This window comes from Cibotium barometz, chromosome 66 (assembly GCF_041138505.1).
Source record: "Cibotium barometz isolate CiBa-2024 chromosome 66, ASM4113850v1, whole genome shotgun sequence".
Classification (NCBI taxonomy): Eukaryota; Viridiplantae; Streptophyta; class Polypodiopsida; order Cyatheales; family Cibotiaceae; genus Cibotium; species Cibotium barometz.
Genome location: NC_141111.1, coordinates 3,293,459 through 3,318,715, shown reverse-complemented (window position 1 = coordinate 3,318,715; position 25,257 = coordinate 3,293,459). Strand labels below are relative to the sequence as shown.

General features: G+C 42.4%; 1 protein-coding gene across 2 annotated transcripts; it reads right to left on the bottom strand.

Moving 5' to 3' along the window:
* Positions 1 to 21,094: 21,094 nt before the first annotated feature.
* Positions 21,095 to 24,806, bottom strand: LOC147602684 (microtubule nucleation factor SSNA1-like). Of its 2 annotated transcripts, XM_086797734.1 has the most exons (5): positions 24,784 to 24,806; positions 24,399 to 24,481; positions 23,883 to 24,082; positions 21,580 to 21,647; positions 21,095 to 21,255 (listed from the first exon to the last, which is right to left on the bottom strand). In XM_086797734.1, exons 2-5 carry the CDS (start codon positions 24,472 to 24,474, stop codon positions 21,192 to 21,194), a joined length of 408 nt encoding a protein of 135 aa, XP_086653860.1. In that variant the 5' UTR covers positions 24,475 to 24,481; positions 24,784 to 24,806; the 3' UTR covers positions 21,095 to 21,191. The 2 variants fall into 2 exon arrangements, with proteins under 2 accessions (XP_086653860.1, XP_086653859.1); XM_086797733.1 differs by lacking the exon at positions 24,784 to 24,806 and having other exon boundaries at positions 24,399 to 24,769.
* Positions 24,807 to 25,257: the final 451 nt, after the last annotated feature.

Genomic DNA, 25,257 nt, shown 5'->3' with positions numbered 1-25,257 from the left:
TGGACTCGGATTCAAGGGCTTGATAGCTTGAATGGTAGCTCTAGGAGAGTACTTCCAAGCTATGCTAACACCTCTAATTAAGCTTATATCATATTTGATTGAATTAGGATTTTTAGCTTGTCAAAAATTTCCCTTTTGACCCCTCACATGGCGATCGAATCAAGTGCTTGATGGCTTGATAGGATCATCTTAGGAAGTGATTCTAGGCCCCCAAAACATCCTTGAAACATCTTGTGCCATCATTTTAGGCTGAAGTGAATTTTTGTGTACTATAGAGCATAGGAGAAAACTACCCAAACTTTTGCAGTCTCCCCGTAAAATTGATGCAAATCTCAAATCAATCCCAATGTAGCATTCACCAATGACAATATAATACAATATCCATGTGTAACAACCAACTCAATCCATGTGTCAAGTGCCACAAATGCATCACTTTGCCATTGCACTTGTTGATCTTTGATTGGTCATTGTTGAAGAAGAAATGATGTCGGAGAAGAGCTTTGCGCTTTGCTAATCTCCTAGGAAAGCCTTCCCATCCTCATACCAAGGCAAGAGTTGGGGCCAATTCTTCACCTCGGGTACCTGATCCCCTCCATATTGCTTTTCCAAGGCGGTTAACCATGGCACGAAGAGTTCAAGTCACTCCCCCCCTTGGCTTCTCCACCAACGTCAAGGGTACCCTCACATACATTTCCAAATTCTATGAATAGAAAATGTGGGGTACAATGTGGAGTGGGAAGTATCAACGCTTCACGAAGATGGGATGAAGCCACTTACAATTTGAGCATGACTCATGCTTTTACAACATAATGACATATAACACTTAGCATGGACTTATGCTCTTCTCCATCACCACTTACCTTCAAAGGCATCCCAAATTACATCAATCAACCACACAAGTATGCCCCTTGCATAGGCATGTCATAAGCATGGGCATCCAATGCATCCATGTAGACATGTGTATCAGCATAAAAGTTCAATGGCATATATCAATGCCATTCATAGATTGACTTAAACCTCATATGAGCATAATCCTCATGCTTTTGCATCAAACACTTGCATCAAATAAAGCTCCATGGTCTTCAATAGTCTTCAATGATTATTACCAACATGGAACCAACATATACCCTCACCATGGCATAAGAAAAGCCCAACCACATGCACTTGCATAATCCCTTCTCCCAACCACATGCACTTGCATAATCCCTTCTCCCAACCACATGCACTTGCATAATCCCTTCTCCCATCAATCCAAAAACTTGACTGATACTCACATGTGGTGTAAAGATGGATGAAAGAGGGTTATGGAAATGATTAGAGGCATGTAGATATGAGAAAAGGAATGCTAAAATACTCAAATCTTCATGGAAATGCCCCAATATTATGCATGAAGATGTGAAAATGAGCTTTATGTATGTAATGAAGCTTGAATGAGGACATGTAAAGCATACTAAGCTTGCATTTGAAACAAGGTAATGTAGAAGAATCTCTATTCAGAAAGCCCCAAATGTTATGAGCATTTGATGACTTTTACCAAACATGATGAGGTTGGTGTATGGAAGCATCAATTAGAAGCAAGTGGCAAGAGAAGCTTCATGAAATCCCCAAAACTTTACTCAATGCATTGCAATTTTTTAAAAAAATGTAAAAGCTATCTCAAAAGAGGATATGATCAACAATGCTCAAGATTTTTGGCTCAAAGGATCATTAATGTTGCTAATCCCAAAATTATGATGAAGAGAAAGCTTAGTGATCATGAACCCCCCCCAATCTTGATTAGAGACAAGTAATGAAAATGAAGAGAAGGGAAAGGTTTCTTATATGCTTTTCAATGCCAAATGATGTTGTATCTTCATTTGGGATTATCTCACCATTCCTATACTAATATTCAACAAGCTTTTGAGATGATTGTAGTCTAATCTCATCAAGATTAGCGCATGAATGTTAAGATTTACAAGAAACCATTAAATTGAAGCAAGATTCTGCCTTAATTTTTAAATGTGATGCACTCTTTGTCAATCTTTATATACAAGAAAATTGTGTTAATGTATTAGATCAATACAGGTTAACAAGATTTATTTTTAATCACTTTGATTAAATATGGACTGGTTTAATCTTAGCATATTCTGCCTACAATCCAAGTGTTTTGCCCTTTGCAATCTTTCTTGGTAAACTTTCTTACACAACGTAGATTTCTTTCAAGAAAAGAATGAAGAAGTGATAAAGATTGAAAGGTTTAATGAAGAATCACTCACTGTCGCTTCAAGATTTGATTTTTGTTCTATCTTTGCATTTCTTTACCTCCCTCACCTTCCTAGTTCTTTCTTCTCTCTCTCTCTCTCTCTCTCTCTCTCTCTCTCTCTCTCTCTCTCTCTCTCTCTCTCTCTCTCATGTTTCTCCCACCAGCACCCCCCCTTTTTTTTCTCTCGTCTCCCGATTTCTCCCCCCCTCTCCCTCCCCCTCTCTTCTCTCCTTTTCAAAAGCGGATCTTCAGCTTCTCACTACTATGACTATTGCATTATTAGAGGCCTCTATTTGGGTATGCAAGATCGTAGTTAGACTCACCCGCATGATGGCGTCAGATCATCATGCAGCTGAGTCATTACTTATGGCCCATGTACCTTCCTAAGGACTTAGGAAGGAATACCTTCCTCTTCTCCAAGTGATTGGTGGTGTCATGCATAGGGAGAGTGATGGAATCCCCCCCCCCCAGTGTTGCCTTGGCCCTTGCACGGGCAGTCGGGATCCCATCTGTTCGCATCTATGTTGCCTCACTGGATTCAGTGCCGCCTCATGCTATATCTATTCCATGCCTTCGTGGTGATCCCATCATTCAGTGTGTGGAGTATTCAGCCCTTCCAGGCCAATTCTTCATTTGCTGACAAATGGGACATCTAGCCAGAGCTTGCCCTTGGCGTCAATCTAGGAGACGGCCTCCTACAGTTCCCCCCCATTTCCCATTCAACAAATCCTCACCAAGGGGTAGAGAGAGAGAGAGATAGGTTCTTATGTAGCGAAGCACCAAGTTTCGACCGTGGAAGACCCAGTTGTTGTGCTATTATTGGAGAGTGGCAAACCGTTGGCCCATGCCCACGTCATCATTCAAACACCAGAGCTGAGCGCTAGCACTGTGCACGGCAGGCTGGTAGAGCACATGAGGATTTTGTTCTATCAAAGAATCGTTTTGAGCATTTATCATAGCACCCACCCATTGGCCGATAGACCCCCTCCAGCCACATGGAGTGGGCCCCTCCGACCCCATCGATTTGGTGACCAAATCCCCGTCGTGATTCCACGGAGCGAGCCCCTTCAGCCCCATTGGTTTAGCAACCGATTCCCTGTCGTGATTCCTCTTCCGGTCCTCAAAGTCCAAAGAGGCCGGTAGACCCCAGTGAACCTCTGGTGAGCCTCTCCCAATAGCCTTTCTCTATTGAGGGATCACGCCCAAGCCGCGCCCCTCTCCAACCTCTCTGCCCCTGCCCCCTTACCTCCTCCCCCTCCTCATCTGGCTCTTCCTGCCAACAACAGTTCTTTTTGCCCCGTCTTCCTCACCTTAGCCTGCCCTCCCCTCTCCCTCCGCCTCTCTTGAGCACTCTCGTTGACCCACAGAGCAATCCCCGACCTAGAGTGGAGGCAGTCGACGAGTACTGTTTGCCACTTGATTCACCATTTTTTTTGGGTCGGTAGAGATGACCCATTGCCGCTTCCCCGGTGAGGGCTCTACTGCCAGAGTCCCCAGCTGCCCCCCCAAGATCTTGGGGTAGGCTATGAATTATAGTTTCTTCTGATGCCTTTTAGCATGGTTTTTCACCACTCTAGACCCTCTATGCCAGAGAATGGCATGATGATCTTTTCTTTCCCTTTGAGTGTAGGATGGAGAGTGGGACTCGGAGTTGGTGGGATGCCGCCATCAAAGGACAAGAAGTTGAGCTCTCCCATCATTTTCACGACCTTTGCATCACGACATACTCACCCATCTATGGCCATTGGCTAGGATGGAGTTTGGAGGCTCAATCCATAGGGACCAGGATGGGGAGATGGTGGCCTCCAGCCTAGAGGTGCTGCTTTTTGTGTTCATGCATATTTCAGTTGCAGTACCTCTCCCCCCTTCTTATACGTACCTCCATTGTGATTAATGGAGTTTGGAGTATGAATACTCTTGTGCTAGGATAGAGTGGTGTCACATGGAGGACAAGATCCACACCCACTTGGCGCGCCTTTGTCTTAGGATAGATTGTGCTTATTCCTCGTCTAATCCCTTACCCAAGAATCTTCAAGTGGAGGGCAGTTTTGCTAGTTCCGCCTCGCACAAAGATTGATATGCAGATAGTCTCATGGAACATTCAAGGTTTAGGGGGGGCTTAATGCTTTCAAAGATGAGGCTTCCTCAGAGGAGAGCTACAGTTGGGGGACCTATCGACATCCTTATCCTTCAGGAGCATCACCTTTTACATCCTTATCCCCTTCAAGAGCATCACCTTTCTGAGGGACAGACCCACTGATGCAAGAAGATTCTTCCAGGCAGGAGTCACACTTTCTGGTCTCCATCCTTCGCCCTTCAGGGACATAGGGACGAGTTTGTATTTTTGTTAGTGAACAACTTTTGTCGCGCAGCAGTGACAGGCTCAGGAGTCATTGTTCTTGGGCGAGCACAATGTATTACCATTTTGATAGGAGAGGATAGCATTAGCTTCCTCAATGTCTATGCCCTGAACGATGTTGTAGAGGTAGAGCATGACTTTGGAGCACATTCCGGTCGGCCCTTCCCCAGGTTGACTTTTGGTGCTTGGGTGAAGACTTTAACATGATAGAGTCAGCATAGGATAGACTTGGAGGAGGCACAACCATAGTTTCGGGAGCGGAGTACTCTGCTTGTTGTTGGAAGGAGTTGATACTGGCACTTGGGGGACATGGCTCTTGGCATCTTCTAGAGTTTAGGCACAGCCTTGGGAGCCTCAGCTTCTACGATCAGATAGGAGGAGCACTGGCCCCAACCTCTCTGGACTTGACAGGTTTTATGTTGATGAGTGGGCTTGTGGTCCCGTGGGGACATGATCGGTATCTTGGCTCGGTATCTTGGCAGAGGCACTTCTTTTTCAGATCACACTCTGATTATTCTACCTTTAGAGGACCCTTGGAGGAAGGACAAGTAGGCAGCGCTAGGCTTCCATACATCCTCATCTAGGGCCCTGAGATCTCCAACAGGATAGAGAAGATATGGGCAGGACTAGACTTTGTTTCAAGCTCTGCCTTTGTGAGCACATTGGCTGTGGGGGGGAGATTAGCACTTTCTTACATGAGGCATCCTAGAGCAGATTGGAGGGATTTTGAGAGTGGAAGAGGAGTCTAAGGAGGGATCTGGCTTCCTTACAAACAGCTCTAGGAGAGTTCCCCAGATAGCCCATGGATTGAGGGTCATTTTGTTGTGTGGCTTGCATGGAGATTAGATCCATAAAGGAGAGGAGGGTGGAGTATAGGTAGTAGGTACCACTTCAAAGCTTCCTTCTGGACCCAGGATGACGATAAAGTCATAGAGGATTTCTTTGAGATAGCTAGCCCCCACAAGAGGAGAGATGTTATTCGTAGGTTGCATGGCCAGGATGGAGTTATTGTTTCTAATCCCTCCCATGTGAGAGCCATCACCATGGATTATTTCAATCTCTTTTCCCCATTATACCCACAGGTGATGGACGTGCGTGAGAAGGTCTAGTGGTGGAACACAAGAGAGGTGGTTCCCCCCTCTCTTCGGTCCTTCTTATTGACGCCATTCACTATTGAGGATTTGGCAAAGGCATTGAACGAGACTTCTTAGGGGCAAATGCCTGGGGGTGGACGGGCTTCTAGTCTCTTTCTTTCTTTGTCTCACTGGGACCTCATGGAAGGTGGCCTTTGTGCTGCCTTCAATGAGATTATGCTCACTGGTGCCATGCCGCCAGAGAGGCTCTCAAAGGGTTTGATACACTTGATTCCTAAGGAGGGTGGTGATAGATTAGAGATCTAGCAGTTGAGACCCATCACTCTTCTAGGGAATGCCTATAAGATCTTGGCCAAGGCCATTACCAAGAGATTTTAGCTTTTTCTCCGAAACTTTATTCACAACACTTAGACTGGCTTTGTTTAGGATCGGAGCATTCTGGACAACATCTTCACCTTCTCGGAGGTGACAGCTTTGGCCAGGATGCAGCAGAAAGACCTCATAGTGCTACTCCTAGACTATGAGAAAGCTTATGATAGGGTGGATTGGAGCTTTTTGGAGGGCACGATGAGTTAGATGGGATTCTCTATGGAGTGGATTTGTGGGGTTTCGAGAATTCACTTAGCCTCACGATAGATTCCCCCTTTCTTCCCAATTGGTTTGGCAAGGTTGCCTTTGGTGCCTTACCTCTTCCTTTTTAAAGCCCAAGCCATTAGTTTTCTCTTAACCTAGGAGACTGGGCTCTAGGGGTTGCGTCTCCCCCTCCACACATAGAAGGAGCTACTCGACTTAGAGTTTGCAGGTGACACATCAGTTTTCCTTTCTATAGATGTGGGGAATCTCCAGAGATTCATGGAGGTGCTCAAGGTTTTTTGCCACTCATCAGGAGGAGCACAGATCAACTGGCACAAGTCGTTTGGTTTTTGGGTAGGCTTTGCACACCTGCCCCGACTTGTTTCCCAGTGGAGGCAATCTAGTGGATCTCGAGGGGCACTCCAGTTTGTAATCTTGGGTGGCTACTAGGTTGGCATTGATATCTCTCCTAAGCAGCAGCTTGCCCCTTTGCTTTTAAGTATTCGAAAGAAGCTTTTGTACTGGAGCTCTATTGAGACTCTCCCTAGCAGCAGGCAGAGTGGTTGTGGCAAACCAAGTTCTTGCCACCATGTGGTACATCACTTCATGTTGGGCCTTCTCTCAAGCACATATTAGCCAGGTACAACGGTTGATATGGAACTTCTTATGGGCCCACTATAAGATGGGAGCCCTGCTAGGGCCAAGGTGGCATGGCGAATGATCATTCAGCAACGTCATAGTAGAGGGGGGATAGGCCTCATTGACCCTACTATTCAGAGTCATGCCTTAGTGGGCAAGCTAATCGATTGAGGACTCCTTCCCGGTGGTGAGCCTTGGAAGGACTTCCTCTTGGATCTCATTTTAGCCTGCACCCCAAGTCCAGGGGGACCCTTGGTGGTGGCCACAGAGTACCAGATGGATTTTCACATAGAAGCAGGCCTGTGGTTTTAGTCCAGCTTTTGAGGATAGATTTGCGGCCAGCTTAATTCGAGCTTGGGATCACCTCAGGCCGGTAGCTCCGATAGCCTCAGAAAGCAACTTCAGCAACCTTTGGTTTTTGGAACCCCCTAATCTGTTTACCCAGTGGGGCCACATGTTGGGGGCCCCACCCCACCTCATGCCTTGAGTATAAGACTAGCCAAGTCCCTTGGCGATTCGATCGCACACAAGCAGTTACCCCCAGAAGTGCATGAGAGAGGCTAACCTATCCCTCAAGAGTGGCTGACTCCTATCCCAGACCCGCGACTCCCCCCAGTGTGGCTAGGTTTGTTTACCAGACAGGATATTCTCGTGGTTGCCCATGGATAAGATGAGGGCAATGGTCAACTCACTTTTTCTATTGGATCCCATGGCAGATTAGAGAGATCCAAGATCCCCTTAGAGGATTTCAGTGGGGATACACCTTGTAGAGGGTGAGGGTGATTAGTTTTCAGGCATATGAGTGGCACATAGACCCTCCATCGACCAAGGTGTCTAGGGAGAGATTCTAGGGGCTATGGATATGGGAGTGCCGACTTCTCACACACCTATAGTGGGACCTAGGAGAGTGGACTTGGCATGACCCCTCGCTCAAGTGGAGACTATGGATGCCCCCTTCTTTGCATATATAGCATGGCTAGGCCATAGGATCTAGATGCTAGAGATTGACAGCCGGTAGCCCTACAAGTAGCATCATGCAACACATAGGCAGCCACTCACAGCGTTTCCTTTCAGATTTTTGAAAGAGGCTTTGGGATAATGTTTGGCTTAGAAAGTTTGGGTGCTCTTTCTTTGGCTGATGGCACACACAAGAGCTTGGTAATCAGCACTTGGCCAGTTGGAGGTCGGCCAGTAGCTTGCGCGAGGTGCGGTCACCCTCAAGAGTCTCAATGACATTATCTTTAGGATTGCCCGAAGACTCAACAGATTTGGTGGTGGATTCTCTGCATCTTCACTATGGACAGGGCCTCAACCTAGATCATTATATGGGTCATTGTCACTTGGGCCACAAAGGCTGAGTGGGTCAGGGCTTATGAGGAGGATGGGGGGGAGGGCTAGCCTGTTAGGTCTATCACCACCGCATTTTGATAGTACCAGTCCCAGCCCCACTACTGCATCTAGCTCACCAAATGTGCCAGGCTATAATGCTACTGCAAATCTCCCATTTGTGGCATAAGCCTAGTCACCAGTGGTATGTAGCAAGGCCATTGAGGTACCCACTTGTTGAGTCCATCATGAGAATTTGGCTTGACATCATTCATACCCTCATAGGTTGGTGGGGGAAGCTACAGGGAGGTTTTGACCGCATGTGAAAGTGGCGGGAGGCTTTCTTGAGGCTCTGGAGGCTTGGCCCTTTTCTCACAAATCGAGATGGTGACCCTAGTTGGCATTACAAACCACCTGTGTGGTTGTTCCCCCCGTCCCCCTGTGTATGAGATAGCCTTCTCAGCGGCTAGTCAGAGGAGAAGTGTCTCTTCCCCCTTATGATCATTTGATTCCACCCCGTACATGAGGCGAGTTTGAACATAGCCCTTCGGGGTTGTATCTAGCCCTTTGAGGCTATCTTTCCTTAACTAATAAAAGGATATTTTCTCAAAAAAAAAGAGATTAAAGAGATAATCTCATATAAAGAGCCATGATGCCTAAGTGAGTTAACCTCTCACCCATCAAGAGGATGGTGATAGCCTTCCATAAGCCTATGGTAGCCAAAGGCTCTAAGAACATACAAATGTTTAAATGAGATAATGTCCAAAGATCATAAAAGGGTACAAGTGATAGCCCATGAGCCCCTTATATACTTGAGCCCATGATCATGGTCCTATACCTAATCTATAAATTTGTTGCTTCATTACACTCGGAAACATTTTCTTGTCATAAAATCGTACCAACCTCAAATTTCAAGGAAAATTCTTATCCTTTCTAATAGCATTAAGGCCCAATTATTGTGTGCTCACCAACCCTATCATCATCATCATAGGCACCATGGGGCCCCACTTGCAACTAGACCGATGCATGAGCTTATTTCATCCAAACTCACATGAGCATATTTTATCCAAACTCACATGAGCATATTTTATCCAAAAACATGCGAGCTTACAAGACTTGCAGGAGCCCAGCTCACCAAACCCATGCATTAGACCAACTAGAGGTGGTGTTAGCTTATCAGATGTAATGTGACATGAGCCAAGCTTACCAAAAACATGTGCACCAAATGTGAGCCAAGCTCACCAAACCCACATGCACCAAATGTGAGCCTAGCATGTCACATTTTGACATGATGTGAGCCAAAATATGATATGAACCCACCAAAATATGACATGCTGCTGCATGTGATGTGAGTCCACCAAAATCGTGTGAGCCAGGTTGCTCCAAATTCATGTGAGCCTAGACCTTTAAAGAAAACTCCCTGAAAAGGAAATTTGAATGGTCTTAGCATAAGTCCACCAAAATCGTGTGAGCCAGGTTGCTCCAAATTCATGTGAGCCTAGACCTTTAAAGAAAACTCCCTGAAAAGGAAATTTGAATGGTCTTAGCACATCATCACTCTCAAACCAAAGAAGCAGAGACCCACGCAGTGAAGGCAGCAACTTGCGGACATAGGCAAGCATTTGGTCAAAAGTGGACTGTCCCCCCAAGCAGTGGTAAGTGGCAGAAGAAGCAACACAGGGGGATAACCATAAAACATCATTGGGTGTTAGGCTGAGTAGAATGAGGCAAACAACTGACTCAGTAGCACACAACATTCTCACAACATTAGAAACATTGTAAATTATGTCATGGACAAGCTGGAGAATGAAGAAAGACTTGCCAAGATAGATTAAGTTGAAGCACAAGTGCATTTGCTAACCACCTAAGTCCAACAACAGAATTAACAAGCAACCGCAAAACTTGCTCTGACAGCATAGCAACAAGACACCATCACAAGGAGGATGAAGCAAAAATACTGCAGATGAGTTAGAGATGGTGGTCACTAAGCTTTGGACATCCAAAGTAAGCTACAACAAGCAGAGCAGACTGCTCATGTAGCCAGCAGAAAAAGCAACCCGCATTATCGACCATGCCACTTAAATGATCTGCAATGGGGAGCTAGTAGCAGGAAAAGACCATAAGGAGATATTCCTTGTGAAAGGGAAGCTGCAAATACAAGAGGCCATGGAGGTTGAAGAAGAGCTCCCTATACTCTAGATGCCTATGGAGCTCATGGAGCAGTGGGAGGAGGAACTGATGACGTCACAAAAAGCATGCTAGGAGGACAATTTGCAACTACTGAAAGAATACATGATATTGCCAACTCCCACATGCCATCTCCTACTACCACCAATCCCACCACAGGACCAAGATGGAGCTAGAGAAGGCAGAACCGAAGGATCATCCTCTGCACAGCCCACAAGGAACCACAACCTACAACAAACAACCACCACCACCTCCACAACCACCACCTCTCAAGGGAAAACTCCGTCAAATCAGTAGAATAAAGAACTCTAGAGCAGAATACGCAGTCTGGCGGAGTAGCTGGAGGGAAAAAAGGAACTGGAGATCCGGTTGGAGCTGCTCCAAAAACAAGTGTCAATCCCAAAGGTGCTGCAAGAGAAACCTCCACCACAGATCAGTAGAGCCGCTTGTAGACCAACAAAAAACATATTGAAGCACTTAAAAAGCAACTGGAATACAAATAACAAAGAACCAAGCTGGCACTTACTAGGGGCAAAGAACCAATAGAGCATCTAGAGAACACAACAAAGATCATCGGCTCAGCTATAAAAGAGCAGATAATCAGCTCATGGAGAAGCAGATGTCTGTGCAAAAGGACGAAAACATAGCCAGACAAACTGCCTTAGCTGAACTAGAAGAAAAGTTTAAGAAGATAGATAAGGCACCAGGCCAGGCATATGCAAAGCTAGACAAGCAAAAAGCTAAACTCATTTAGCTTGAAGAGCAGGTGGCAAAGAAAAAGGCATCTCCCAAAACAAGGTCCAGAAAGAAGACTTATGCAGAGCAAAGCCCCAACAGACCATCATGGCCAAAAAATTACAATAGCTGCACAGTTTGAAGGAAGAAAACTCCAAGCTGACTTCCTAGCTATAAACAACTCAACAAGAGTTGACAACTGCCAAGGAAGGAGCTAACAAACCATAGGAAAACAAAGAGGAGTTAACAGAGGCCATAAAGAAATAACTGGTGGACTTGCACAAAGAAATTTAAATCAAGGACACCAGGTTGGAGAAAGCTTCCAAGATGGTGCTGGAGATACAAAAGCTCCAAACATAACTCATGCAGAAATAAAGTAGACACAAAAAGCTGCATGAAGAACTGTTGATAGCCAAACAATAGTTGAGAACAACTCCTTTACTAGCTGCTTCCACCACAAACAATCAAGTACACATCCTCACATCGACAGCCAGCAGAAGTAGCTGGTTAATCTTTATGAAGCACATCAATGGAGAGAAGGCAGCACAGGCAGCAGAACAGCTAAAGGCCAAAGCATAGAACTTGGAATCTGTTGCTTACTCGCTTGCAAAAATCAAACAGCAGTACGAAGATGAAGACTGGGACCTACCTCATTGAGACAGCCAGCAGAAGCAGCTGGTTAATCTTCATGAAGCACATCAACGGAGAGAAGGCGGCACAGGCAGCAGAACAACTAAAGGCCAAAGCATAGAACTTGGAATACGTTGCCTACTCACTAGCAAAAATCAAACAACAGTACGAAGATGAAGACTGGGACCTACCTATCAACCCCTACAAGCTAGATGAATTCCTTCGCCCAACAAGTACAAACCAAAGGAACAATCTGTATCCCAGGTCCCAGGGTTCTGAGCAAGAAATCTAAAATGATGGTATGTAGCTGCTATACAGGGCAAGAAGAAGAACCAAACATCTATGAAGAAGAACGAGAGGCCATACTAGCTAGACCCCAACCCACAAATACAAATATCTACTAAACTATTCTTTCATTCTTTAAATTACCAAGTAGCCCATGTTGATGTAAAAAGAATTTTTTATCCGATTCAAACCTAGAATAATAGGGGGGGTTTAAGATGTGATCCATAGGAAGTAGATAGATATTAGAACCAGGTCAACCCCCCAACCACCATCACCTATTCATCAAACCTTCCGATCCACCTCTCAAGTAGCTGGCGCTCGCAAAGCCATCAGGTGTGCCACGTGTTGAACGTGCGATAGGAGCTGTGACTGGTGGGACCTGAAGAATTGGTTAGAAGACACGGGCCAATAGTAAAAGGCCAGCACACCAATAGTTGCATAGAGGGTAACACACATGCACACCCATTGTAATCATATGTACTTTGTTGTAACAGTTTGTTAACAGAATGAGTCTTGTAATATTAGGCAATGGCTAGAAGAGGGACAAGAAGAAGGTCCTTCCAAGATATCAAGGAAGGAAGTAGTTAGCAATTAGAAGATAGATATATAGAGAGATAGAAGGAATCATTAGGAAGAGATTAAATCTAGAAGATAGATATATAGAGAGATAGAAGGAATCATTAGGAAGAGATAGAAGGAATCATTAGGAAGATATATAGAGAGATAGAAGGAATCATTAGGAAGAGATTAAATCTAGAGAACATAGCATTGTACAAGTCTATTAGTAATACAAAGCCCTTGAGCATTATTTCATTGTGTACTGTTTGAGTGAGCATGTCTGAGTGAGCAGAGAGTGAGCATTGTGGTTCTGTGTGTGCTTTCTATTTAAGCTAATAGCTAGTGAGTTTCGAACCCATTGGGCTTAGGCATTGATAGAATCACCTTTGACCAGTGGTGTTAAATTTCCCATCAAATTGACCCACCAACACTATGTATTACTATCACTATGTGGGACCTCATAGTGTAGCTAAGCGTTTGATCAAGAAAGTGATGGCTAGTACTCCTGTGAGTACTTCCACCTTAACTCCTTTATGCATAGGATGTGGAATAGACCATATTTACAAGGATTGTCCATTGAGAATGAGCACAATGGGGAAGGCACATGAGGCTAAACCTAGCACAACGTTAACTTGCTAAGTGTACAAAAGATGGCTTCATCCACATGGTGCCTCTAAATGCAGTTACCAAAATGCAAAGTAGAAGGAGAGCCACATCCTACGTTGCTGCCCTTAAGGCATCTATGTCGCAAAATCGGGGAACTCAAGAACATGCAAGGATTCTATCCCCTAAGAAAGTCCCTAAAAAAGCACATGCAACAAAGTGCTCAGGAAAGAAAAAGGCCACAAAGATTGGAAAAGGGGATAGCCATGTGGTCATAAAGAGTGGGTCCGATGATAGGACAACCACCAATGCGTCTTCTTTCTCATCTGATGAGGAGAAGATGCTACCCTTAGTCCCTCAAGCAAGAGGGAAAATAGATCCCAATCAGCTACCCTAAACATTAGTTGAATATCCAAACCCCATTGAAGAGAAGGAAAAGCTAAAGACTGCTCAAGAGTTCGTCAAGGACTGTCAAGCTCAATTAGAGGAGGAACCTCACACAACACACCTTGTAGGATGTCCCCCTATGCCAAACATATAACCGACTGAGGAAACCTAAGAATGTAATAGAGGTCTTGCTGACCAAGCACTCCCTGAGAGACATCCTTGAAAGATAGAACCAACAGCCATGACAACCCCGCACTAGGTAGACCCTAGCGGAGTACCTTAAAAATCTGAGAGACGATTACCCAAAAATAATGGGACATGGAAGCTCATGTTCCAATACTCTACACCCACAAAATCCTAATTACAAATAAGGACAAACCAACTCAGGAAACCACATCTATTCTGAGAGACATTGCAAGGTCTTTCCTCCTTCCTTTCTTCTCAAATCCAAATCCCCATTGGCACCTTACTCCAAGGCAGCCCGATTTTATGGAAATATTTGAAGGAGTCGATGGAAGGATGACTTGGAGAAACCCGTAGAACTAGGAAGTTCCAATGAGACCCGATGAGGACAAATTTGTAGAACCACATGGAATCACTGGTGTCCCCAAGGTCCGAGTAAACAAGTTAGGGCAATACTTTGAAGGAGATGAACTTAATGAAGCACTACCCTTAACTTTTGATGATCTTCAGGTCATTATCATCCTAGATGGTGGAGCAAGAGTGAGCATTGTTACCAAAGAATGTTGGAAGAAATGGGGAGAACCTTCCATGGATGACACAACATTACTCGTGAAACTTGCTGACAAAGCCACCACAATGCCCATAGGTCTTCTGTGGGATTCGAATGCAAAGATCCTCGAAACCAACTTCCAACACACCTTCATGATGAACTTTGGCCAGCAGCCTATTTCTTATAATTACATCCTAGGACGTCCCTTTATGAGGGAAACCAAAATGATCCATGACTGGGACACGGATCATATCTACATTCGAAAGAAAGACCAAACATTAAAGGTCAACCTGCACACTTGGAAAGTCCATCCTATGAGTGTGGCGACCCTTCGTAGAGGATTTGGTAGTGATGACCACATCCACTTATGTCAAACATTCCATAAGATGATATATGAGGAATAGGATAGTGTGGAATTTGCACCCCTCCCAGAGCCATAAGATTGTGAGAACTGGATGCATATCCTTGCTACCTTAGAAATAATTCCAAAGCGGATGGGTACTAGATTTGCTACGGGACTAATAGGAAAGAAATCATGTTCCTCTATATGCTTAGTGCTGCATGCATGCCCGATACCTTAGAAATAATTCCAAAGCCGGATGGGTACTAGATTTGCTATGGGACTAACAGGAAAGAAATCACGTTCCTCTATATGCTTAGTGCTGCATGCATGCCCGATACCAAAAGCCATGAGCCTGTGAGTGCATCAGAGAGAAAGGACCATTAACAGGGAAACCATTCATGCAAAACATATAATCCAACTCCTTTCCAAGAAAAGAGACATACAACTTTCTGATTGAGTCAAAAGAACATTGACTAAGATACATCAAGTCTATCAACACACATGCATATTTCTACCAAGTCTGGCAAAAGGAGCTCGATGACATCCCCATTCCAGTTAGCACTGTAACCACAAAACTAGAAGAACTAGTCGAGATTCCTAGCCTAAACCTCAAAATATTTTTTGATTTGCACGTAAAGCACAAAACAAAAAGTACTCCAAGATGGTCTGGGATGAAATCAAACGACTTATAAATGTCGGATTCATCTACTCTCGAGATAGAGCACATAGAATGGGTTTCACCCATAGTGATAGTGCCCAAAAAGAATGGTAAAGTACGAGTGCGTGGACCTCAAAAAGGTCAATGCTGCTATGATATGGGATCACTATCCATTGCCCTTCACAGAGCATGTACTTGAGAGAGTCAAAAGAAAGGAAGCCTATTTTTTCCTTGACGGATCTTCTGGGTATAATCAAGTGTTGATTGACTCAAAGGATCAACATAAACAACTTTTGCCCCCAAGTGGGACACGTATGCATATCGAGTCATGACATTTGTGTTGACTAATGCCCCAGGAACCTTCCGATGCCTAATGTGCATGACCTATAAGGAATATTCCTTGAAGTCTTCATAGATGACCTTTGTGTCAACTCTACGTGGAGAGCACATTTGTGGTGTCTAAACGAAAAGTGCTAGAGAGATGCCGACTCTGCCAATGTTGGCATAATATGTTGAACAATTTTTTTTACCAACTCATCCATGCTTATGCCTTTGACAAGGACTCTTGCTAGTGTGGGCATCCTTAGCCAGTTGAGGCTTTGGCTGATGCATCCCCTATCTCTTAGTTTGGGTGGATGACTTCTACATCCATGTCTAACATATTATGTAGCCTCACCAGGGTGGTAACACCACTCATCAAAGATGTAGTGTCTAGAAATACTATAGAGATGATCATGAAGCCTCTCTGTTATTGAGACCCATCATAAATTGATCACTAAGCAATAGGCCATCTAGCCTTTCATGGGGACTACATCTCATGTGGAGATACTTGGTTCTAGTAATATTGTCTTGTATTGCTATATGGCTCCATTGGGAGAGAATCCCACAAGGAACAAATGTCTCGAGACCTCATAATAGCTGGCCTTTTCAAGTGAGTTTAGAAATTGGGTATTTTAGAGTTAGTTAGTATGAACACCCTCTATGAGTGTAAAGTCTAGGTCAGTCACAAAAGATAAGGCTTGATGCCTATGAAAGTATATACTTGGGTGGTCCTATATAACATGGAGTATCATTTAAATGTGTAATATCTCTCTCTTTTGAGCTTTGTCATCTCTCTCTCTCTCTCTCTCTCTCTCTCTCTCTCTCTCTCTCTCTCTCTCTCTCTCTCTCTCTCTCTCTCTCTCTCTCTCTCTCCCCCTCACACACGTACTCACCATGGCTATCCTCTCATTCTACCATATTTATGGCTTGATCCTTCTCCTTTGCATATGCTCTATCCTCACACCATGAATGCAAACTTGGTACCAGAGCCACCTTGGATGTTTTTCATCAAAGTTGCTGCCACCATTATCATACTATGCCACATTTTTCCCCATATGAGGTATGTTTTTCTCATGCTATGCTATATGTCTCTCTTGATATGAAACTCTACATTTTTCTTAGCCTATGCTGTGTTTTCTTTTATGAAGCTATGTGCAACTTCTTGTACCTCTTCATGAGATGCTTGGTGTCCACATAACTTGCAGCCATCTCATTGTTTTTGCACACCATAGGGCAACCTATAGAGCAAAAAATGCATCATCAAAGGCTGGCCAAGTCATAGCTATAGCATTCAGACCCAAACGTAAGGCTAAAATAGGGTTCTCCTAGCAACTATTTGTAGCAAAAAATAATGCATCATCGGCCACCTTTAGTAGTCAACCTTCATATGGCAGCTTGTAGTAGTAAAGTGCAGGTACATTACTAAAACCTATAGCCATTAACATAGCAAGGGAGAGAAGGCCAATTGTATTCCACGTATTAATACCCTATAATAAAACCCAAGATTTTGATTCTTACTTAGTGGAAAACACAATTCCTACTATGGCTATAAAGGAAAACACAGGTTTAATTAGCTTGTAGAATCATAAATACATATCACAAAGTTGTCTAGCATATGTTACATCATAGGGATAGCATTAAATTTAAGACACCAACTCTGGTCATTATATGAAGTTTCCCAATAGAACTAGCCCATCAAATTGAAGCTACTAATTATTTGGGGCTTTTGTAAAAATTTGGAGCTTTTCTAAAATATGGAGAAAACCATTAAATTGGATCTCTCTCTCTCTCTCTCTCTCTCTCTCTCTCTCTCTCTCTCTCTCTCTCTCTCCACACACACAAACCCTCACTAAAGGTATCCTCCATCCATTTTTCATGAGTTTTTTTTATGGGTATCCCTTTTCATGTGGCAAGGGTGAGGTACCTATTTTTGGCACACTTACAATGCGAGGCTTGAGAGGGATACTGGTTGTTGCGGTAGGAAAATGGGTGGTTCAAGGCCTTCCACTGCATCATATGCTTTTGGGTTTGAGGTGGAAGGAATATCCTATCCAGGGTATGTTTGGAGATGGTCATGGGGGTTCATAAATTGGAAGGAATATCATGTCCAGGGTATGTTTAGAGATGGTCATGGGGCTTCATAAATTGGTCAGTTTTTATCTTACCCTTTACTAGGGCTACACTTGGGGTTTCCGTGTTGTTAGTAGCCTTGGGTTACCATTTCCATCTCTCCTTTGTTCTTTTTATTATGACTGAAGAGGTTAGTTAGGGGAGCTAATGGTGTGGTGTGACCTTAGGGAACCAAATGTTTCTAGTATCTTCATAATACCCTTGGGCCACTAGCAAAGGCACCCACCATTTTTGGGTAGTGCATCTTTATCGATGTCTTGTTTCTTGATAAGTTGTAGCCATAATTGTTTTTTTTTACATAGTACTTTTGGGATTCCAACCACTTTATTTTGAAAAACCATATTTTTGTTTTGTGGTTGTGGTTCATTGTTTACTGCATGGTTTAATTGGTGGCATGGCTTTGGTTGGACCTTCCTCTTGGGTACCCATATTTTTTGTTGCCCTTCATAGTAACCTTGTGCTTGGAGCATTACTTTTGGTACTCACCATTTGTCACCTTTATCATGGAAACATCGGTGTTGCTAGGGGGGATCGAGGGTGGTCTTGATTCTATAAGGTTAGATATGTTAGCAATATCAGTGTTATTTAGGCTAGTTTTGGGAGGGGCACCTTGTGTGGAGGGAGTACTCGATGGCAGTAAAGGTTGATCCTACTGAGGCAAGTCTTTTAATATCTTGGTCACATACTCCTATAGTCAAGTGTAGAATAGGCCACTTTTTAAGTGGGTTAGCTGGAGTTTGGGGTATTTTATATGTTGGAGCACTTCTTTGATAGAAAAATGGTTTTTTGGTGTTGAAGTTTGATAAGAAATGGTATCCTCATCTATCATTAGAATGGTTACCTATCTGATGGCTAGTTGTAAGGTAGCATTTCGTGAGTCCTTGTTTATTTGGCATCGAGAATGCCCAATCCATTCTCATTTGAGAAGCACTTCTTCACCCATGGTACTTGTAGGCATAACATAGAACTTTCCTTCCAAGGGGTTATTTACAACGTAAACATAGTAGTGAACAATCGTATACATGAGGTTTTAAATGTGTCTAGACAATCTTTTAACTCTCGCTTTTGTGGGTGTCAACAAACGGTTGTTGCAATGTACACCAAGTTACATGGGATGTTAGGTTATAATTAGCACCCATGTCCATGAGTACAATCTTGTGTTATAGGCCTTTCTTTGTGATCATGCCTAACTAGACTCTAGTAGGCTTCATCTCCTAGTCGTCCTCTTCTAAGTCAATGACTTAGGTCATATGAACAAAAATGTGGTGGTTGCATAACTTTTCTTGTCTAGCCATAGCTTCTCGTTGCTCGCACTGGGCCTCACATTTTGGCACATCTTCTTATATTTTCTTGTCTAATTTTGCTATCGTTGAAGAATCCTTATATTTTTACACCGCCAAGTGTTTTAATGCATGCTGATCCTTTCGGGGCGAGTTTGCACATAAAGAACAGTCCCATTCCTTTATATTTTAGCTTGCACTTTTGGTTTTTTATGCTATACATGAGAACCATATCCTTGACTGTGTTATCTTTGTCTTTGATCTTTTCATCAAACCATTCCTTTTGCCTTAACTTTCAACTATCATTCCATAGATGACATGCAGTCTAGCTTTATCCAAGCGTTCAAATTTAACAATTAGTCAGTGCAATTCGTGTCAACCTTATAACAATTCTTAAGCTTAGTACTGAGAATTCGAGCACCAAGTGGTTGTTGCCAGTATAGTGATCATTCCTAAAAAAAGAACAAAAAGCTTAGAGTATGTGTTAATCTTAAAAAGGCTATTGCCACCATAGTTTGCAATCACTACCCCTTGCCATATACCAACCATGTGTTAGAAAAAAAGAACAGAAAGCTTAGAGTATGTGTTAATCTTAAAAAGGTTATTGCCACCATAGTTTGCAATCACTACCCCTTGCCATATACCAACCATGTGTTAGAAAGTGTCAAAGTAGAAGCTTATAGTTGGTTGGATGTCCTCTCAAGTTATAATCAAGTGACAGCAATCAAATCAGCTAATCAATATAAGGTAGCATTTTCTACACAGTGTGGGGAACTTACGCTTATCATGTCATGCCATTTGACTTGACCAATTCCCCTGCCCACTTTCCAATCCTAATGTATATAGCCTTCAAGGATCTTCTTCGGTCCTTCGAAAGATCCTAGAGATATTCATTGATGACCTGAACATGCACTTGAAGTGGAGGGAGAACCTTGCTCATCTCAAGCTAGTCTTTGAGAGATGTAGACCCACTCAAATGCTAAATAGGTAACACATGGTGTCATTTTCGGACACATTATCTTCAAAACAACATCTTCATGGATGAGAACAAGATTTGTATAATCTTAAAGTTACCACCACCCATGTATCGCATCTTATTAAACCCACTTAAATTCTAAATAAGTAACACATGGTGTCATCTTTGGATACATTATCTCCAAGAACAATATCTTCATAGATGACAACAAGATCTGCATAATCTTCAAGTTACCACCACCCATCTACACTTAGGGGAAACTACAAGGGGTGTAGATATTCATGGGACATATGGTTTTACTATGGAAGATTCATCTTCTTATATGTCATACATATGCTAGAGCCTTGTAAAAGCTTCTGATTGTCATATCAAATGGTTAAATAAATGCTAATGGGCTTATGAAAAACTAACAAAAGCATTAGTGAGAGTGCACCCATCTTGAGATCCCCCAACATAGGATCTAATTTTCCATGTGCATATTGAAGCTTCAACACTCACTATTGGATGTGTTTTAGCACAACCAGGGGAGCATAATATGAACTTCTATGTGTGACCTTAGCTAGCCGTCGTCTCAATGTTGTTGGATGCAATTACCCGACTATAGAGAGAAGGGTTAGCCATGGAATATGATGTAAAGAAATATAGACATTATTTCCTAGCTACCATGTTTGTTTTCTTGTTGACTATCAAGCATTGCCTTATTTGGTGAAGAAGCATTCTTTTGGAGTTTTATTTCACCATCATTATGCAAAAGGGATCTATGCATGTCCATTTCGATCACCTTTCCAAAATTCCATAAGGAGAACCTCTAGAAGTGTAGGCTATTTCTTAGGATATTTCAAATGGCCTTAAATTTTCCATTTGGATACTATTCTTAAAAAATAGAAAGTTTGTGGTATGTTTACTCTAATTTTTGGCTAAAATACTCTCGTATTAGTTAAAGTTTATATTCTTAAAAAATAAAAAGTTTGTGGTATGTTTATTCTAAATTTTGGCAAAAATACTCTCATATTAGTTAAACCATACAAAGCTTCAATACAATAAAATGGTCATCAAATTCACATTTTTTAAGATAATGTTGTTTGATATTTATGATAAATTTTGTCTCAAATGATATTCTTAGTAAGTTTTTCTAATAAGGCAGCTCATTAGGAACAGACAATCTCTTAAGATTGCGATCTCGAGATGGTGAAATCCTGCATAATAAATTTTTTTGAATATAATGGAGAGATATAATCTTTTTTGTATGTTAAACATATGCATACAAGGATGCATACACATACACATGCACATGCACATGCACCATGACATATGTCTAGGTGCATGTGCACAACACATGTAGAGAGGTGTGTGCATGTATGCACACATGCATTCACACATGTAGACACTTGGGGACACACATCTGGATGTGCATACATGTGCACACATGCATCTACACACACATGTATGTGCACACATGTATCTCTACTTACACACACATACACAAACTTAAATGACATTAAATTGAATTACATGCATACCTCTTATTGGTGATTTGAATTGTTTCTGTCTTGAGAACATGCAAGAGAGCTTGAGAACTCTCCAATATCTGCACAAACGATTAATGATTAATTTGTTTCCATTTAGCTACTTGATCAATATTAAGAAATGGAGCCAAATGTATAGTATGGATATACATATTTTTTCTACAAATATACAAATATAGATATATTTTCAAAGGTATATCCTATGTCTCTTCTATGTGTAAACATATAGAGTTTTTGGGTAAACTTGTCTCCACACTGTTGATATGCTACACATGCATACATGTGTGTGATTGATGAATATTTAGGTGAAATATAGGGAAGTCATGGGCAATCAATTTTACATATATATTTAAAAGTACACCACTTCATTAAGTTCATTTGCATCTACCTTATGATACATTGCTTCAATATACGCCTATAAAAAGGACATATCAAATTTCTAATATTCACCTTTCCAATCATCTCCCATTTCTAAATTAGCCTACTAATTGGTTGGCACATTAGATATTAATATAATTTATATTGTACTATGAGTCCCTTGCATTTATAATGTACTCTAAGTCCTTTGCATTTATAATCATTGGTAGATATGTCACATAGAGGTGTTTTCTTGTGAGTTCACCTTTACGAAGGTAAGGTGCTCGTAATTCAATGGTCCTCAAGATACTTTTTCTTTGATAAAAGCTCAATAAAAATTATATCACAAGGTATTTTTGGTGGAATCCAACATAATTTTATATGTTTTATAGAGGCATTTGTTGTTTGAGGAGGAGGTTTATAATGTGAAGGAAAAAATAAACTACCTAGCCACATATCTCCTAGTGCTTACCAATATGAAATAGGGCACCCAAAGAAATGCATTGGCTGATGTTGTTTATCATTACACACAACAATTCATATTGTACCATATAAGTTTAGCACTTGGGCCCCTCATGTTCCAAAACTACCATAAACATGATTAATCACCCTTTTCATCATTTTCCATTTTTGGCCTTGAAAAGCCCCTGACAAAAGATTGATGGATGCCCATGAGGTAGGAACCATGTAGGAGATAAGCCACCTGTCTTTTTGGGTGGTGTTAACATGATAAAGGCCATGGTAAAGATTCATTGATTACTCACATTGTATCTTGCAAAGACCTTGGTGTTTCTTTAGGCAATGTGTAATGTGCCTAACACATGTGTGTGTATGCATTCCCATGGAATGAGCTGGCATGATGTGATTGGGGAATTTCTTTTGATCTAAATTGCTAGCTCATTTCATGGGAATGCATACACATGTGTGTATGCGAATTTCCCATGGAATGTTCTCGCACAATGTGATTGGGGAATTTCTTTTGATCCAGATTGCCTACATCTCATTGGAGAACAAAATGAGGCCCCGCTTCACCTACTAAGTATTTGACCTTGAAGAATATAAGTGATCGCTTTACCATCATGGTGGCTACATCAATTGTGTGCATGTTGATTAAATATGAGTTAAAAGAATGAGAAAAAGTGGAGCCTCAACAAAAAGTGGTGCCCATGTGGTGGGGTCTACACGTAGGTCTAGTTGAGTATGTTAGCAATAAACAGACCCGACATAAAATTATCCTCAACACATAGTGAGGTTGGGGTTGATACTTTAGTGCCTTTCCATGGGCATAGTAAATAATCATGGAGCATCAGGTGTAGTAAACATTTTTTCTAACTGTCTTGAATTGGAAAATTATGAGTGTAATTTGGCTAGCACGTCATTACCACTCTCTTACCACCTCAGCTTGTATGCATGAGAACTTAGAAGAGAAGAATCGATTCAGAATAATCTCTCCTATAATGTGCAGACACACAATTATTAAGAGAATGCTCAAAAAAACAACCACTTTTACTCGCTAAAATTATGAAAAAGTGCCTAAGATTTTTAGTTGCCCTCATTTTTCATGTATTTTAGTTATAAAACTGGCATGTAGTATACATTTTGTGGGAGCTAAAATCGGGCAGATTAAGAAGTTGTCTTTATTTAGATTGGTTGAAAAAAAAGTCTTTATGGAGCATTGCTTCAAATGTGCATGTCGCCTTGGAAGTGAAAAAGTTATACACAAAAGAGACAAACCCACGAAGAATGAGGTGACATGGGCGACTATGATAAAGTGTGCATTCCCTATCCTTAAAGGGAAGGAGTATACTTGATTTATTATGATAAAGTGTGCATTCCCTATCCTTAAGGGAAGGAGAATACTTGATTTTTGAAGGGCACCCTTGCCCTTGGGTTAGTTGAGATATTAAAATTTTGCATGCCAAAATCCTCGCAACCCCTACCTTAGCATAGGCAGCCTCGACCTCCTCGATAGTCTTGTCATAATTGTTGGCGAAGGCATATTTACGGGATAAACTGTCGTCGATCTCAGCTAGCCTCTTGGTCAGTACCACGACGTCCTTTTGGATGCCCGCTTTCTCCTCCTCCTCCGCATGCACCTGCACCTTCATCTCCTCCCTCTCCTCCCGCAGCTCCTCGATTCCTGCTGGCCGCCTCATCACATACAATTAGCATATATATATGCTTAATATACTACTCGATCATCTATTATGAATCTCCCTCTCCCTCACACGCGCACACACGCACACAGAGACACGTGCAAACGTTGAAGCAGCAGCTCAATTGTTGGGGGACACCCCTTTCATCATCACATAGAATTAGCATGCTTATACTCTATTATGAATCTCAATCTCTCTCCCTCCCCCCCCTCTCTCTCTCTCTCACACACACACACACACTCTCACACGTGTACACACGCGCGCGCGCACACACAGAGAGAGAGAGAGAGGGGTGCAAACTTTGAAGCAGCTCGCCGGTGCAATTGTTGCCTTTCATCGTGAGCCTTTTGTTGGTGCCGTTGCACGAGCACTCCATCAGCGTCCTATCAGACATTATGCCCACAAATCTTGTGATCAAAGGTTCATGCGCGTCTCCATATTCTTCCCCACTCAGTACGTCATATTATATAGGATGTGTAGCCCACCACCATCCCACATGATCGCCACAAACACAAACTGTTTCACGAGAATGGCGCAGACTTAAGAGCTTCTAGTCAGTTGATGAGAACATCCGCCTCTGGTTAATGGAAGCACATCCCTGCTTTGGTTTTAATCGGTTTGCTTTCGAGACTGCGGTTTAATTAGTTTGCATACAAGATTGATGATAATTATAATTTTGTCTTACCACGCGGACCAGCGTCTTTGATACGAAAAGGACTAGCCGCCCTTCGATTGACCCATTGGTTAAGCTTCAAAAGAAGCAGGTATGTGCAGGGAACGTCGCTTCCGCAACAAAAAGCCAGGCCCGACCACGCAAAGGTTTTGCTCATTTGTGTGTGTGTGTATAGTCGAAGAGACAACCTGCCTTTCCACGAAACGTCAAAGAACCGTTGGACAATGAAATATAAACGTGTGCTTACGTTGATTTTCTTTTTATTAGCCCGAACAGAAGTTCCGTCCTAAGTGAATATGGTTGGAAAGAAAGGTGAAGGGGGGAGGTGTCACACTCTTTGGAAGATGTGGCTTCAACGTTTCACCTCATACATATCCTGGTAATAAAAAGAGGTAAATCAAGGAAAAGAGGTCATACTTGTTGATAATGGAGATGTCGGGATGGATTATGAATAGTTAGAAAAACCAACAAATTAAATATCTCCAC